General features: G+C 40.9%; 1 protein-coding gene across 8 annotated transcripts in view; it reads left to right on the top strand.

The window, feature by feature from the left end:
• Positions 1 to 15,244, top strand: part of LMO7 (LIM domain 7) — a 221,647-nt gene extending 206,403 nt beyond the window's left edge. For 4 of the 8 annotated variants that reach the window (XM_070751345.1, XM_070751343.1, XM_070751341.1 and 1 more), the window contains 8 exons: positions 100 to 156; positions 3,201 to 3,247; positions 6,077 to 6,296; positions 7,193 to 7,489; positions 10,200 to 10,308; positions 11,511 to 11,613; positions 12,199 to 12,234; positions 14,721 to 15,244. In XM_070751345.1, coding sequence (XP_070607446.1) covers positions 100 to 156; positions 3,201 to 3,247; positions 6,077 to 6,296; positions 7,193 to 7,489; positions 10,200 to 10,308; positions 11,511 to 11,613; positions 12,199 to 12,227 — 862 coding nt within the window. In that variant the 3' untranslated portion in view covers positions 12,228 to 12,234; positions 14,721 to 15,244. The remainder of the gene's footprint in view (positions 1 to 99; positions 157 to 3,200; positions 3,248 to 6,076; positions 6,297 to 7,192; positions 7,490 to 10,199; positions 10,309 to 11,510; positions 11,614 to 12,198; positions 12,235 to 14,720) is intronic. The other 4 variants (XM_070751347.1, XM_070751344.1, XM_070751342.1 and 1 more) reach the window with 1 other exon arrangement.
• The last annotated feature ends 792 nt before the right edge of the window (positions 15,245 to 16,036 follow it).

Raw genomic sequence — 16,036 nt, 5'->3', positions numbered from 1 at the left:
TGGATGGATGGATGGATGGATAGATGGATGGATGGGTGATGGATACAAGCTCTTGGACTTTACCCCAGATAACTCTTGTTTATGGTCTCTTTATTCCAGACATTATGAATCACCAAGACTCTCCAATGAGCAAGGAAAGCACTTCAATATCGACAGGTAAAAGATCAGTGATTTTTACTAATGGTGTGTTAGAGGATGAGGAGTAAACTATATTACCCCTGCATGACGGAAAACGTGGAGGTGTAGGATATCCAGCTGATATTCCAGAGATATGAGCAGTACTTGAGAAAATATTATTTTACAGAAAGAGTAGTAGATCCTTGGAACAAACATCCAGCAGACGTGGTTGGTAAATCCACAGTAACTGAATTTAAACATGCCTGGGATAAATATAGATCCATTGTAAGATAAAATAGTATAAGGGCAGACTAGATGGACCATGAGGTCTTTTTCTGCTGTCAGTCTTCTATGTTTCTATGTTTCCATGTTACTTCAAATAACCAGACCACATATATTAAATGTATAAATACTATTTACATTAGGCAAATATCGTAGTCAGGAACAATCCTAGTCATTCACAAATACAGCAATCAATATTCTCAGTACATATGCAATGCAAACCTTACTCAATACATACACAGACCAATATTAGAGCACATAGTCCATACTACACACAGTAGTCCTTACAAAGGAATAGTCATATAGACAAATCAGCATTGAATCAGAGAGCTATCAGGGAGAGTCTCAAAGCTCTAGGCTCAGAGAGAGAGAGAGAGAGAGAGAGAGAGAGAGAGAGAGAGATGATGATGATGGTGATGATGATGATTTCCTCTTATAACTGACTGCAACACCAGCTCTTAAAGCAATAGTGCGCTAATTACTTTAACCATACATTACTGGCTTAAGTTATATATTGGAAAACCCAACTATTTATACACACTATACTAACATGGTGCTGCTTGGGATTTTAAAAGGAAATTGTACTTCCTGGTCTTTCCCTTCTGGAAAGTAAATCACTTTTGAGTGATTCTGTTCTTTTTTAGTTACACCATTTCCTAAACATGTCCCTACGCAGTAATGGACTCCTGCCCCCAAGGGAGGGTGCGGATGCAGTGGGGGTAGTACATTTATGCACTATTTACTGAATACTTAATAGGTTTTTTTATTGTCCATCCTTCTCTAGTACCTTTGTATGATCCTCAATTACTTTTAAAATAGCAAATAATTAAATAGTATGTTTTTCCCCATAAACGCTTTGATCATTTTATCTAGAACTGAACTTTTATAGCAATTAAAGAAAATTGAGCTACTTGCCTAATCTGTTATCATAGTGAACCTTGTGGGTTCAGTATAAAACCTTAAAATGTGACTGTGCTCCTCAACAAATAAGGCTATCAATCATTGGTCCTTTTTGTGGCTATTCAATTAATGCCACTTAATCAACTGAAAAAGTCCAAGCACCTATTTGAAAACTTATCTTGGTCGGTAAGCCACTCCCACCCAGTCACATGACCTTTAAGCCACCCCCAGTGACATGATTGTCAAGCCACTCCCACCTGGTCACATGGCCAGCAAGCCACTTTTACCCAGTCACATGACTATCAAGCCACATCCCACAAAATTAGCTACACCCACAGTAAAAATTTTGGCAGCCCGTTACTGCCCCTATGTGCTGGATTCATGGTTTGGTCCAGGGTAGCAACAAACCAGGACAGCTGAGTGCTTCCAACCTCTTTGAAATTCCATCAGTGTTATCTAACATGGGCATCAGTATTACAGATTTGGTGTCTCCCATGTTTGGAAGTTGCTGGAATGGCTCCCCGTGCTTTAATCTCTCTGGACCATTGCTCCCAAGGTTCTGCTCTTTTGGCTGGGACTCTCCTGCCCACCAGATGTGGCTGGACGCTTCTCACCACTGGCTGGTGATGAGGAATCTGGAATGAACCCATTAAGGATCTCTGTAGCCATTTCAATGCTGACGTCTACTGCATTCGTGTGGGGTGCGGCTTAGATTTGCGTGCTTCGTTTGCAGGCACTAAAGATGCAGAGATACCATTTAATAAAAGCCAGCCCTGGACATTCGGCAGAGTAAAATGCCATTCTGGTTTCGTGCCTTAGGATGAATTTTCCTCCTGGAAAATATATATATTGAACATCTGCAACAGATTAGAAGAAACCGTTGGCAGCTTAGATGTAAAAGGCCTAGACCAAAATCTTGAGATTCTTGGAAGAGGCAAAACCACATGCTAACTCTGTTCTTGGGAACTCTTGAATAATACTTAAGTTGTACCTTGAAAATTCCTATCAGAAGTTCTATTTTCTGCCGTGAAGTTATTACTTCTTATTTCTCAGGGGCTTCATTGGTACCCTTAGAAATAAACCCTGAATCTAACCTTATGTAGCTCCTTCTCTGGTAATATCACAATACTAACCAGAGCATACAAAACTTTTGCCAGACCAATCCTTGAATGCAGCTCATCTGTCTGGAACCCACACCACATTTCGGACCTAAATACATTAGAAAGTGTCCAGAGATACTTTACGAGAAGAGCCCTCCACTCCTCTACTCACAACAGAATATCTTATGCAACCTTGAAATCCTAGGCTTAGAAAACTTAGAACTACTTCGACCTAAGCATAGCTCATAAAATCATCTGCTACAATGTCCTTCCTGTCAACAACTACTTCAGCTTCAACCACAACAATACACGAGCACACGACAGATACAAACTCAAAGTAAACCGCTCCAAACTTGACTGTAGAAAATACGACTTCGGCAACTGAGTAGTTAATGTTTGGAACTCACTACCTGACTCTGTAGTTTCGTCACCAAACCCCCAAAATTTCACCCTTAAATTATCTACTGTTAACCTCACCTGATTCCTAAGAGGTCAGTAAGGGGCGTGCATAAGCACACTAGCATGCCTACCCTCCCTGTCCTAATGTTTCCATCTTATTAGTACCTATCTCATGTATATAAACAGTGTTATATTGTATCTATGTATATTACTAATACGTACTTGACAAAATTAAGTAAGTAAGTAAGTCAGTCAGTCAGTCAGTTAATCAAACAATCAATAAACAAACAAACAAAGTTTTTCAGCACCCTTTGTGTGTCCAGAGATGCTTATATCTGTTTCAGGTGACATGTCATTTTGTAAAGAACCTCTATAATATAATTTCACCATTTTTCCCCCCAGAAACAAATCCAGATCAACTACTGATTTAGACAATCCTCAGGCCAGCGGTAAGTGTGCTTGTGGAAATGGGGGAAAAACAGGCAGAGAGGCAGGAAAAGCCAACCTATATGATGTCCTGGATTTACAACAGTTTGTTTAGTGAACGTTCAAAGTTTCAACGGCACTGAAAAAAGTTAGCTACAACCAGTAACCAGGTCACGTGATCAAAATTTGGGTGCTTGGCAATTGGTTCATATTTATAATGAGTGCAGTGTCCTGGGGTCACATGATCGCCGTTTGTGACCTTTTGACAAATAAATTCAGCGCGGAAGCCAGATTCACTTAACAACCATGCTTATTAATGGCAATAGCAGTAGCACTTACTGTAGATTTATATACCGCTTCACAGTGCTTTAAAACCCTCTCTAAGCGGTTTACAGAGTCAGCATATTGCCTCCAACGATTTGGGTCCTCATTTGACCCACCTCAAAAGGATGGAAGGCTGAGTTAGCCTTGAGCCTGGTGAGATTTGATCTGCCAAATTGCATGCAGTCGACACAAGTAGCCTGCAGTTCTGCACTCTAACCACTGCGCCACTATGGCTCACTAACTTAACAGCTGCAGTGATCCACTTAAGAAATGGGGCAAGAAAGATTATTAAAAAGAATGTCTCACTACATTTGTGGACTACCTGTGAGATATAACTCTATGGATCCCTGACTATAAATGAGGGTTAGGATTTTCTCTGTCCTTGGCTCATTTCGGCATCAAAGTATTTTTCTTTCTTTCTTTCTTTCTTTCTTTCTTTCTTTCTCTCTCTCTCTCTCTTTCTCTCTTTCTCTCTCTTTCTCTCTTTCTCTCTTTCTTTCTCTCTCTCTTTCTTTCTCTCTTTCTCTCTTTCTCTCTTTCTCTCTCTTTCTCTCTCTTTCTCTCTCTGTTTCTATCTTTCTTTCTCTCTTTCTCTCTTTCTTTCTTTCTCTCTTTCTCTCTTTCTCTCTTTCTCTCTTTCTCTCTCTTTCTCTCTTTCTCTCTCTCTTTCTTTCTTTCTTAGATTTGTATGCCGCCCCTCTCCGTAGACTCGGGGCGGCTAACAACAATTGTTTCAGATTAGGTCCTGTTTGGTTCCTAATGCCAAATTATTGCCAGATTGACTTTGAAAATGAAAGATAAACAAGATTCTGATTATTAGAAAATTTGGGGGAACTTTTATGACTGGATGGAATATTAAAAAATAAATAAATATTAATACTTAGTTATTTGGGGGAAAGATGAGATATGAAAATTGAATTAAGATATTGTTAGTCAGATGGCAAGATAAGAATTGGTGGTAGCACACTATAATGATATGACACAAATTTAAACATAGAATTTTGTAATATAGTTTATGTGATATATGATAAGTATTTTTGTGTATTTCATATATATATATATATATATATATATATATATATATATATATATATATATATATTTGTTTTCGTAAATTTTCACGGGTATATGTATGTAGATTGTTCTGAGTTCGGGTTTTGCCCTGTGTAATGTTTTGCATGTCTATGCGACGTTTCGGTAAAATCACATTTACCATCATCAGGCTGGAGTTCCAATCTCTGTGTTTTTGCAAAAACGAAACGTCGCATAGACATGCAAAACATTACACAGGGCAAAACCCGAACTCAGAACAATCTACATATATATATATATATATATATATATATATATATATATATATATATATATATATATATATATTCGTAGATTTTCACGGGTATATGTATGTAGATTGTTCTGAGTTCGGGTTTTGCCGAGTGTAATATTTTGCATGTCTATGCGACATTTCGGTGAAATCACATTCACCATCATCAGGCTGAAGTTTTAAGCTTCGTGTTGCTGTAAATAACCTGAGAACAAGGACAGAAACACCAGCCTGAAGATGACGAGTGAGACCTCGTCGAAACGTCACCAGAAATTTCCAAATCCTACACGGGAAGAAACCCGAATATACGATCTTGGTATATTCGGGTTTCTTCCCGTGTAGGATTTGGAAATTTCTGGTGACGTTTCGACGAGCTCTCACTCGTCATCTTCAAGTAATTACAGGATAAATTGATACTGGATTAAGTAATCTAATGTAGAAAGTGAAAGTTTGAACTAAGATTGGTATAACAGAGAGTTTGATATTCTTTATACTGATGTAATGTAATTTTTTTAGTGCAAGGTGGTCCTGTTTGGTTCTTAATGCCAAATTATTAAGAACCAAAAGAAGGTATTTGATTCTTGACCGAACAGATATAATGATTGGATTGATTTTTTTTTTGGGGGGGGGGGGATAAGAAGCTGTATAAACTTGCTATGAGTAAATCACAATAACAGACTGTTAGCAGAGTGCTTTGAACTTTAACTTCACTGTTTTACAACCTTTTTTCCCTTTCATACTGTACATGTAAATATACTGCTCAAAAAAATAAAGGCAACACTCAAATAACACATGCTAGATCTGAATAAATGAATATTCTTATTGAATACTTTGCTCTGTATGAAGTTGAATGTGCACAACAGCATGTGGAACCAATTGTCAATCGTGTTGCTTCCTAACTGGACAGTTTGATTTCATGGAAGTTTGATTTACTTGTGTTGATTTATATTGTGTTGTTTAAGTATTCCCTTTTTTTTTTGAGCAGTGTATATGACTGGTCAATTGGGTTGCAGATAGATGTAGAAGCATATCAATTTTGAAGCAGCTTTGCAAAGGGGGAAGCATAATATGTGGGTTTTTTTAAATCACATTTTATTAAGGATATTGTCTTGCATTGCTTGGTCAACGTTAACAATGCTTTTGATTTTGGATTTTTTGTTTTCATCTTCCGAACTAATTTTTTTTTAAAAAAAATTCAAATTAGGGCCGAGGAAGAAGTTTTCTGAGCAATCTTGGAATACCACCAACTCGCTGAAAAGGTCTCAGAAGGAACAGGGCTTGTCAGCCGCTGAGCAGGAAAGGCAGCAGATCCTTCAGGAAATGAAGAAAAGGACCTCTCTGCACACCGACAGCAGCTGGATCCGGCAACGCAACTCCGGCATTCACAAAGAGCCCTTCAGTCTGACCGGCGGTAGAATGAGGAGGTAACGGTGCTGGGTGTTCACTTTTAAAGCCCTTCATGGCTTAGGGTAAAGGCAGGAGTGGTTTCCACTTACTGTATTTTTCAGAGTATAAGCCTCACCTTAGTTTTTGGGGAGGAAAATAGGGAAAAGAATCTGCTCACCAGATGTCCATCTGGCTAGCATCCTTAGTCTGGTCACCTTCAACACATTATTTTATCCCCTGGTTAGGGCTTTAAAAAAACCTTATCTGGAGAGTAACAATGAAACAGCTTGCAAGCCAGTAAGAGCTGGGATCATTGTTGAGGGCTGGAAAGAAAAATTCTGAGTAAGTAGAGCAATGAAAAAAAACTCCAAAGACTTAGGGCTTGGAAAACATTCTTCGCCGAGAATAACAATGAAAGAGCTTGCAAGCCAGTAAGAGATGGGAACATTGTTAGCACCAAACATTTGGAGCAAGTTAGACCAATGGGAAAAAAACCCTGCAAAGACTTAGGGCTTGGAAAACGTTCTTCGCAGAGAGTAACAATGAAAGAGCTCGGGAACAATAATAGCACCCCGGTTAGGGCTAGAAAGAAACTTACTCGGAGCAACTTAGAGCAAGCTTCCTATAATCTTGACTGTCCTCACCACTTTCTCTATGGGCTTTCTATCTGAGGCATTGCTGCCACCAAAGCAAACAGTGATGCAGTTTGTTAAAAAGGTATCAATCGTGCCTCTGTTAAAACTGGCCAACACAGAAGGAGCTGGTCATTTGCATTCTTTTTAGAAAGTCGTTGAGGCCACTTGGAGGTTCGTTTGTGTCCTTTGGGACAACAATGACTGAAAATCTCTATAGACATCCCCACAATTATTCTCCAGTTAAGTAGCATCTTTTGTGTAGAATAATCTGCTACAGCCACTATACATTTTTCTTCCAGAGGTGAGAGCTTAGACAACCTTGACTCTTCAAGAACAAACTCCTGGAGACCTCATTCCTGGATGAACCAGTCTTCATCGTCTACATCTTTGTCAAGCAGCCAAGAGTTTGGCCAACATATTCCTCCCGTGGTGTCCACCTCCAATCGGGCCTACATGCGCACCCCATCTTCCAGTCTTCCCTCCCCTTCTGCATCTATGAAAACATCCTCCTTGCCCCACATCCCCGCAACACCTTCGGTTCCTCAAGCTCCGTCACCAACCTCCCCTTCCCAGTCTGGGACGCAACAGCGCAACAGGTATAAGAAGCATCGACTTGATTATTTTTGTTTCTCCCTCGGTTTGTCGGGTGGGCGGTAGAAACAATCTGGCCATCCTCAATATCACCTATGAATTCCTCACAATGTTGTTGGGTGTGTTACACTATAAAAAAAAAATTATACAGGTAGTCCTTGCCTTACGGCCACAATCGAGTCCAAAATTCCTGTCGCTAAGCGTGAGAGTGAAATTGGGTTTTGACCTATTTTATGACCTTTCTAGCCACAGTTGTTGAGTGAATCAATTTCCCACTGGGACGGAGCACCTGACCACACCAGCTGCTGCCAATCGCTGGTATTTCCTAAATTTAGCCACCTATAGGACAGTTAAATGATTTAGGCCAGTTGTCAGCAACCTGCAGCTCTGGAGCCTCATGCAGCTCTTTGGGCCCTCTGCTCTGGCTTCCTGTCAGGTGATCCCACCACTGACTGGCTCTGCCCTTTGCCCACCCGTCCCAGTCACTCCTTGCCTGTCTTGAGAAGGTAAGGCCAACTGTGGTGGATGGAGAAGCAGGCAGGACAGAGACAGAGAGGGGGAAAGAGAGAGAGAGGCGTAGAGAGGGAGGGAAAGACTGAGAGAGAGAGATGTCAAAAGGGTTTTGTGGTTCATGGTGTTTTTTAACAACCGGCTTTCTTATTATTATTATTATTTTATTATTTATTAAATTTGTATGCCGCCCCTCTCCGCAGACTAGGGGCGGCTCACAGCAGCAATAGACAACAATATACAATACAAATCTAATATTACAAAGTTAAAAACCCATAATTTAAAAAACATGCACACAACATACCATACATAAACTATATACGCCTGGGGAAGATGTCTCAGTTCCCCCATGCCTGACGGCAGAGGTGGGTTTTAAGAAGTTTAGAATAGAATAGAATAGAATAGAATAGAATAGAATAGAATTTTATTGGCCAAGTGTGATTGGACACACAAGGAATTTGTCTTGGTGCATATGCTCTCAGCGTACATAAAATAAAATATACATTTGTCAAGAATCATGTGGTACGACACTTAATGATTATCATAGGGGTCAAATAAGCAATGAAGAAGCAATATTAATAAAAATCTTAGGATATAAGCAACAAATTACAGTCATACAGTAAACATGGGAGGAAATGGGTGATAGGAATGATGAGAAAAACTAGTAGAATAGAAGTGCAGATTTAGTAGGAAGTCTGACAGTGTTGAGGGAATTATTTACGAAAGGCAAGGAGGGTTTCTGCCCTAATGACGGGCTGGGTAGGCATGGCTTGGGAGTTATATGACTGGTGGAAGTGAGTGACGTTGAGTTGGCCATGCCCACCCAGATTTTGTGACTCCTGGTGTTTTCTTTTCTGTGGGAAACAGTTCCAAATGGCTCTTTGAGTGTTTAAGATGGCAGACTAGAATTGGGCTACAGCATAGACAGTCCAGCATGCCGTCCCGGTAGGAAAAATAGAGATGTGCACGTATCTCCATTTCCCCGACATGTGTACGTGTGCACCCAAGTAAAATTTGGCTTCTGCGCATGTGCAAGAAGCAAAATCTCACACGAGGACACGCATGAAATTTTGCTGATTTTTAGTGGTTTTTTGCTGCTGCTCATGCGCAGGAGCAAAGGAACCACCGAAAATCAGTAAAATCTCATGCACATGAGCATCCTCAAGTGAGATTTTGCTCCTTGTGCATGCGCGGAAGACGAATCTTGTGCTGGCCTGCATGCATGCACGCAGGATGCCCATGCGCCGCTCACCAGGAGTGCACTGAGAGCGCTGGCAACGGGGAGCCCTTCACTGTTGCAGACCCCTGATTTAGGCTAACTCTGAGTTTCGTAATACAGTAGTACCTCTAGATACGAGTTTAATTCGTTCTAGAAGGGAGCTTGTATGTCGAACAACTCGTATCTGGAACAAATGGCTTTAGACTTTGTTTTTCCCCTCCGAGATAACCAGAAACAAGGATTCTTGCACCAACTAGTGGACGCTCGGCTCGTATCCCGAATTTGAGCTTGGGTCTGGAACAGAAATTTATCTCCCCTCATGGCTCGTAACTTGGAATACTCGCATGTGGAGCAGCTTGTATCTAGAGGTACTACTGTACAGTGTTCCCTCGATTTTTGCGGGGGATACGTTCTGAGACTGCCCGCGAAAGTCGAATTTCCGCGAAGTATAGATGCGGAAGTAAATACACTCTTTTTGGCTATGAACAGTATCAAAAGCCTTCGCTTAACACTTTAAACCCCTAAATTGCTATTTCCCATGCCCTTAGCAACCATTTAGATTATTACTCACCATGTTTATTTATTAAAGTTTATTAAAAAAAATATTTATTAAAGGCAGACGAAAGTTTGGCCATGACATATAACGTCATTGGGCGGGGAAAACTGTGGTATAGGGAAAAAAACCCTATAATTAAAACCCTATAATTAATTAAAATATTTTTAATTAATATTTTTGAAAAACCGTAGTATAGACATTTCACAAAGTTCAAACCCGCGAAAATCGAGGGAACACTGTAGTTGCATTTCATTTAATGTTTGTAGAAGGTAACTCTTTTCCGGCGATTCATTTCCATCTCGAAGAAGAAGATTTCTGCTTTTCTCCTTGCAATCCTGCATTTTGATTCCCTGCTCCTCCTGCCTTTTCCTTGTTCGGTTGCTGGTATTCTACCATCTGCTTCTCAACCACATTCTTGTTCTATATTTAGATCGGTGAGTGGAAAGCGAATGTGTTCAAGCTGCAGGAACACTCTGGGCAAAGGAGCGGCCATGATCATCGAATCTCTTGGCCTTTGCTATCACTTACATTGTTTTAAGGTGAGAGGCGCAACCGGTGAGAGGCTGGGGCACGTCCCTGCCCGTTGGCGTGGTGGCCGATACCTCCCGTCCTAGCTTCGCTAGCCTCCCTTATGTGTAAGGTGCAAGACCCAACACAACAAAATCAATCCGCTAACGGGAAAACCTTCCAGGTTCGATTGTTGCTGGATGCTTTTGATGTGCTACAAACTATTTAGCGCTTTTATTTATGGGCAAATGAGAATGAATAGAGAACACATGAAGATAAAGCAGAACAGGCAATAAGGGTTTTCCCACTTTTGTCGCAGGCTTCCTCCCGCATCCACTTCCTTGAACACATTGTTCCTGGGTCAGTGCCACCACAGCAGGGAAAAGACACCACTCCATAAAAGCAACCAACTTTTGCACAGATCTTCCTCTGCGCTTAGCTATAAGTGCATACCCAAAATGCTGAATGGCTAAATATGCATTGCAAACCATCCTCTGGCTAAATATGCATTGCAAACCATCATGGTCTGTGCAAGAAATAATAAAAATAGAAATAATAGAAATAGAAATAATAGCAATAGGAATAGAATAGAGCTGGGATCGTGGAAGTTTTCTAGTCCAGCCCCCTTCAGATAAGTGACTGTCTAGACCAGTGATGGCGAAACTATGGCACGGGTGCCACAGGTGGCACGCAGAGCCGTATTTGCTGGCACGCAAGCCATTGTCCTAGCTCAGCTCCAGTGTGCATGTGTGTGCTGGCCAGCTGATTTTTACGTAAAGTAATGTGTTTAGCCAATGAGCTGCATTGAATTCAGGCCAACCCAACTGCTGGGGACATTTGGTCACAGTTATCATCTCGCTGTCCCTTAATGCATTCGAAATAGACATTTTTACGATTAAGCGAAGGGCGGCAGGAACTCATTTAGGAAAGCTAGCTGGACTGAAACACAAAGAATCTGCATGGGACTCTTCAAAAGAAACCGCTTGGTGCCAAAACCGTTGCTTTCTCCATGTGCCATACTGCTCAATTCTGTTTCAGAAAGCAAGACGTGATTGTCTGCGGACCTCCAATTCTATGTAGCTTTTAAGTCTGGTTTATTTCTCCCATTCCGCGATTCCTTTACGTAGCGGGATATTCACCCGCCCTGTTCCCCTTGCTCTCAAAATCCCTGGCTGACAACTCACCTTCCGATCCTCACTGTGACCAAATCTAATTGTCCGGTTTCTTTGCACAGTGTGTTGCTTGCGAGGGGGACCTCGGAGGATCACAGGCTGGAGCAGAAGTCCGTATCCGGAACAACGAACTCTTCTGCAACAGCTGCTATCTCAGATTTAAAAGTAAGATGCTCCTTCTCTAACCAGTCACCTAAAAAGGTTTTCTAGTTGTTGTTTTTTTAAAAGAAATCAGATGCTTTGCTTGGTTAGACAGTTAGCTATCAAAGTTGGACAAGCTAGACTGCTGAACTAAGGGGTTATTTTTCCATTAAGAGCCATGGTGGCGCAGTGGTCAGAATGCAGCATTGCAGGCTAATTCTGCTCATAATGCCAGTTCGATCCTGACCACTCATGGTTAAATGTGTCTTCCATCTTTCTGAGATTGGTAAAATGAAGACTGAGATTGTTGGGGCCATTGTGCTGACATTTGTTTACTGTATGATTTCTTTTAATTGGTTTTTTCAAAATATAAAATACTAAGAATTTTTTTTAAAGGAGTGGGAAACTAAGAAGAGGGAGGAAAAAGAAAAGAAATATAGTGTAAAGGGGAAAAATGAAAGAAAAAGGCACCAGCTGCCAACTCTCTTTAGCACAGTAGAAGATAAGAATATTACAAGTGCAACTTTCTGTTTTTACACAACCGTTTCTATAACAATAAGCCTATCTAGTTAACAAAAACAAAATTTTATTTTATTTTTTCATTGCAAGCACAAAATTCGGAACCAATTTCAGAATAGATACAAGGTTAGTTATGTTCTTTTCTTTGGATAAAAGAAGGATGTGGTGACATTTGTAAACTGCTCAGATTGTACTGTAAAACGCTATGAAGCGGCGTGTAAGTCTAAGTGCTATTATAAACTGGAGTAAAGGGTGCAATAAAATAGTAAAATATGTAGCAGAAAGCTGAATAAGTTGACGTGAGATTTTCATGACTTTAAAGGCATTGCAGCTTATATCCAAGAGCCAACTAGGAAAGTGGAGAAAATGGCCTTTAAAGTCCCTCTTATTGGAGGGGAAAAGAAAAAACATGCCCTTTTAAATTGTTTACATTTCATTTGATGCGCCACAAAATAAAAATTAAAAATAGCCTGCTCTATGTTGAGTGAGGACTAAGTCGTAGAATGTACAGTATGTTGGGAAACTTGATTCTGAACTTTAATCATTTTATTTTGTAAACAAACCCTTTATTTTAAAAAAATGTTGTTTTGGGGTGGGGGGTATAAATTTTTTTCTCCAACATGAAATAAAACATACACAACATAAAGGAAACACAGCATCTATGCCTAAAGACTTTAATATACTGTATAACATTTCCTTCTTACATCAAACAACTTACAGTGATACCTCGTCTTACAAACGCCTCGTCATACAAACTTTTCGAGATACAAACCCAGGGTTTAAGATTTTTTTGCCTCTTCTTACAAACTATTTTCACCTTACAAACCCACCGCCGCTGCTGGGATGCCCCACCTCCGGACTTCCATTGCCAGCGAAGCATTCGTTTTTGCGCTGCTGGGATTCCCCTGAGGCTCCCCTCCATGGGAAACCCCACCTCTGGACTTCCGTGTTTTTGTGATGCTGCAGGGAAATCCCAGCAGCGCAAAAATGGGTGCTTCGCTGGCAACGGAAGTTCGGAGGTGGGGTTTCCCAGTGAGGGGAGCCTCAGTGAAATCGCAGCATCGCAAAAACACAGAGGTCCGGAGGTGGGTTTTGAGGACTTTGGTGTTTTTGCGATGCTGCGATTTCACTGATGCTCCCATCGCTGGAAAACCCCACCTCCGGACTTCCGTTGTCAGCGAAGCCCTCGTTTTTGCGATGCTGGGATTCCCCTGCTGGGATTCTCCTGCAGCATCGCAAAAACACAGACATCCAGAGGTGGGGTTTGTTATGGAGGGGAAACTCAGGGTAATCCCAGCAGTGCAAAAACGGGTGCTTCAGCTGGCAAAAGGGGTGAATTTTGGGCTTGCACGCATTAATCGCTTTTCCATTGATTCCTATGGGAAACATTGTTTCGTCTTACAAACGTTTCACCTTAAGAACCTCATCCCGGAACCAATTAAGTTTGGAAGATAAGGTATCACTGTATTTTCCTTACATATCATCCTCTCTTCCATTCCTAAACCTTTTAGATTTAACTCAATTCCAGAACTTTCATTTAGCACAAGCTAAAATTAAATATCCTTCCTCTTATATAGATAATGTAATGCCCGTATCTCTTAAAGTGCGTTAAAATTGGCTTACTTCAGCCTTCTATTTAATTTTATTCTAAACGCAAATTCGTTACCTATAATTATCACTTCTCTCTACACTCTACTTCTCTCTACACTCTACCTCCGGAACCGCCTGCTACCACACGAATCCCAGCGACCGATAAGGTCCCACAGAGTTGGCCTTCTCCGGGTCCCGTCAACTAAACCATGTCGCATGGCGAGCCCCAGGGGAAGAGCCTTCTCTTTGGTGGCCCCGGCCCTCTGGAACCTCCCCCCGGAGATTAGAACTGCCCCCACCCTCCCTGTCTTTCGTAAACTACTCAAGACTCACTTATACCGCCAGGCATGGGGGAGTTGAGATATTCCTTCCCCCTAGGCCATTACAATTTATGCATGGTATATGGTGACTGGGCGGCACAGAAATAATAAATAAATAAATAAACAAACAAACAAACAAACAAAAAAATAAACAAATAAAAAACCCACCCTGTTTTGCCTCAGAGAATTTCAAAATAAAATACTGTACTGTGTGTCTATAACAGTGAGCTTATAATAGGGCAACTCTATCAATATCAAAATGCCACTTAAATAGTTGAGCTAGTTTCAAACTAGATTTTGATTTTCTTTCTCTCTTCCTTACTCCCATTCTTTTTCTTTTTCTTTTCCTTCCTCTCTTTTTTCTATCTGTTTCTCTCTCTTCCTCTCTTCCTCTCTCTCTCCTTCCCTCTCACTCTTTCCCTCTCGGCTTCTGGGCAGGTTTGAAAAACTCTGAGTTGATGATGATTTTTAAGTGAGCGATTGCTCACTGCTCAGCTTAGAGGGAACTATGGCTGCCACCCTTCCTTTTTTCATCTCCTAGGTCTTTTCCTCTTTAAATTCTAATTGTCATATATTCCTTCAAAAATAGCTTTAAATTTTAATTGTTTTTAATTTCCATCCATTCATAAAAAATAATGTTATTTTAAGCCTGAATTTACTCTGCGCTAAACAATCTGTCTCTTTTCTTTCTGATGTCGATAGCTGGACACCCAACCACCATGTGATCCGAACATATGAAGAGGAAGCCTCTGCAGCAGACAGAGAAAGAAACGGCTGCTTCAATACTATAAATATTCGGAGTGGGGTGTGTTTTGTAGGACCAGACGTTTGCCTCTCTAGATCCTGTAGAAGATGCACGGCATCCTTCATTTAAAAGCCCTATTTTGAAGTATTTATGAGAAAGTCGTCGCATTCTAGAGAGCCGTGCAGAACTTTTATGGGAATTACATTTGAAGACACGCAGAGGTGGTTGCAGTCTTTATCTCAAGTTAAGCTACGCTTAAGTAATATTGCCCTTTCAAAACTGTCCACTTCACTTTATTCAATATCCCTTTGTGCTTTAACGGTGAAATCCGGTTGGGGAAATTGTGAAAGATTCTTTACGGTCCCGTGTTTGAAAAATGTAACTCGCCATGCACCTCATAAACAGGTTAATACAACTGAAGAATTTTTTCCTTCTGTTTTCTTTTGTATTTGTAAATAAAGTTGCTGATGCTGCACTTAGACACATTCGTCGGATGTCTTTGTTATGTCTCAAAAGATTGTGCAGAAAGAAGGTTGTAACTTGAACATGTTCTGTCGGGCTCTCTGGTAGACTCCTCCCAAAAATTCACAGGTACAAATTTCAGACACACACACGTTTGAAAATTCAAAACAATGTTCTTTATAATGAAAATTCACTTAACCTAAGCCCTCTTTTGGTATAGCAAGGAGCACTCGTCTCCAAACAAACTGGTAATTGGTACAAGTCCCTTATCAGTTCTGTGATACTTAGCTTGCAGCTGTGAGGCAATTCACAGTCCTTCTTCTTTCACAAAGTGAAACACACTTTGCTCTGGTTTAGTTTCAAAGCAGGGGAAAATCAGCACACAAAAGGTCAAAGTCAGTAAAGCAGTCACGAAACACAACGATCAGATAATCCTCCACAATGGCCAAACCCACAGGCTGCGATTTATAGCAGCCTCACTAATTACCACAGCCCCACCCAAACACAGGTGGCCTCATTTTCTTTGATAATAATCTCTCAGTTGTTGCTGCCTATGCATCGCTCTCCGCATGCGTGGCTGTATCATTATCTCTTGTTCTGAATCCAAGGAGGAGCTAGATAATTGATCTCTCGAGTCTGCGGAGAGGGGTGGCATACAAATCTAAATAATAAATAATAAATCTCCTTCTGAGCTGTCTGCCCCTCTCTCCTCCTCCCTGTCACTCATGTCTTCTTGGTCAGAGGAGCTTTCATCAGCAGATTCCACCGGGGGCAAAAAAAAGTCCTGCGGCATGTGGATGTCTCCCCCACA

This window comes from Erythrolamprus reginae, chromosome 4 (genome assembly GCF_031021105.1).
Source record: "Erythrolamprus reginae isolate rEryReg1 chromosome 4, rEryReg1.hap1, whole genome shotgun sequence".
In the NCBI taxonomy this organism is placed as follows: domain Eukaryota; kingdom Metazoa; phylum Chordata; class Lepidosauria; order Squamata; family Dipsadidae; genus Erythrolamprus; species Erythrolamprus reginae.
Note: the sequence above shows the minus strand (reverse complement) of the source record. Positions and strands in the feature narration are given on the sequence as shown.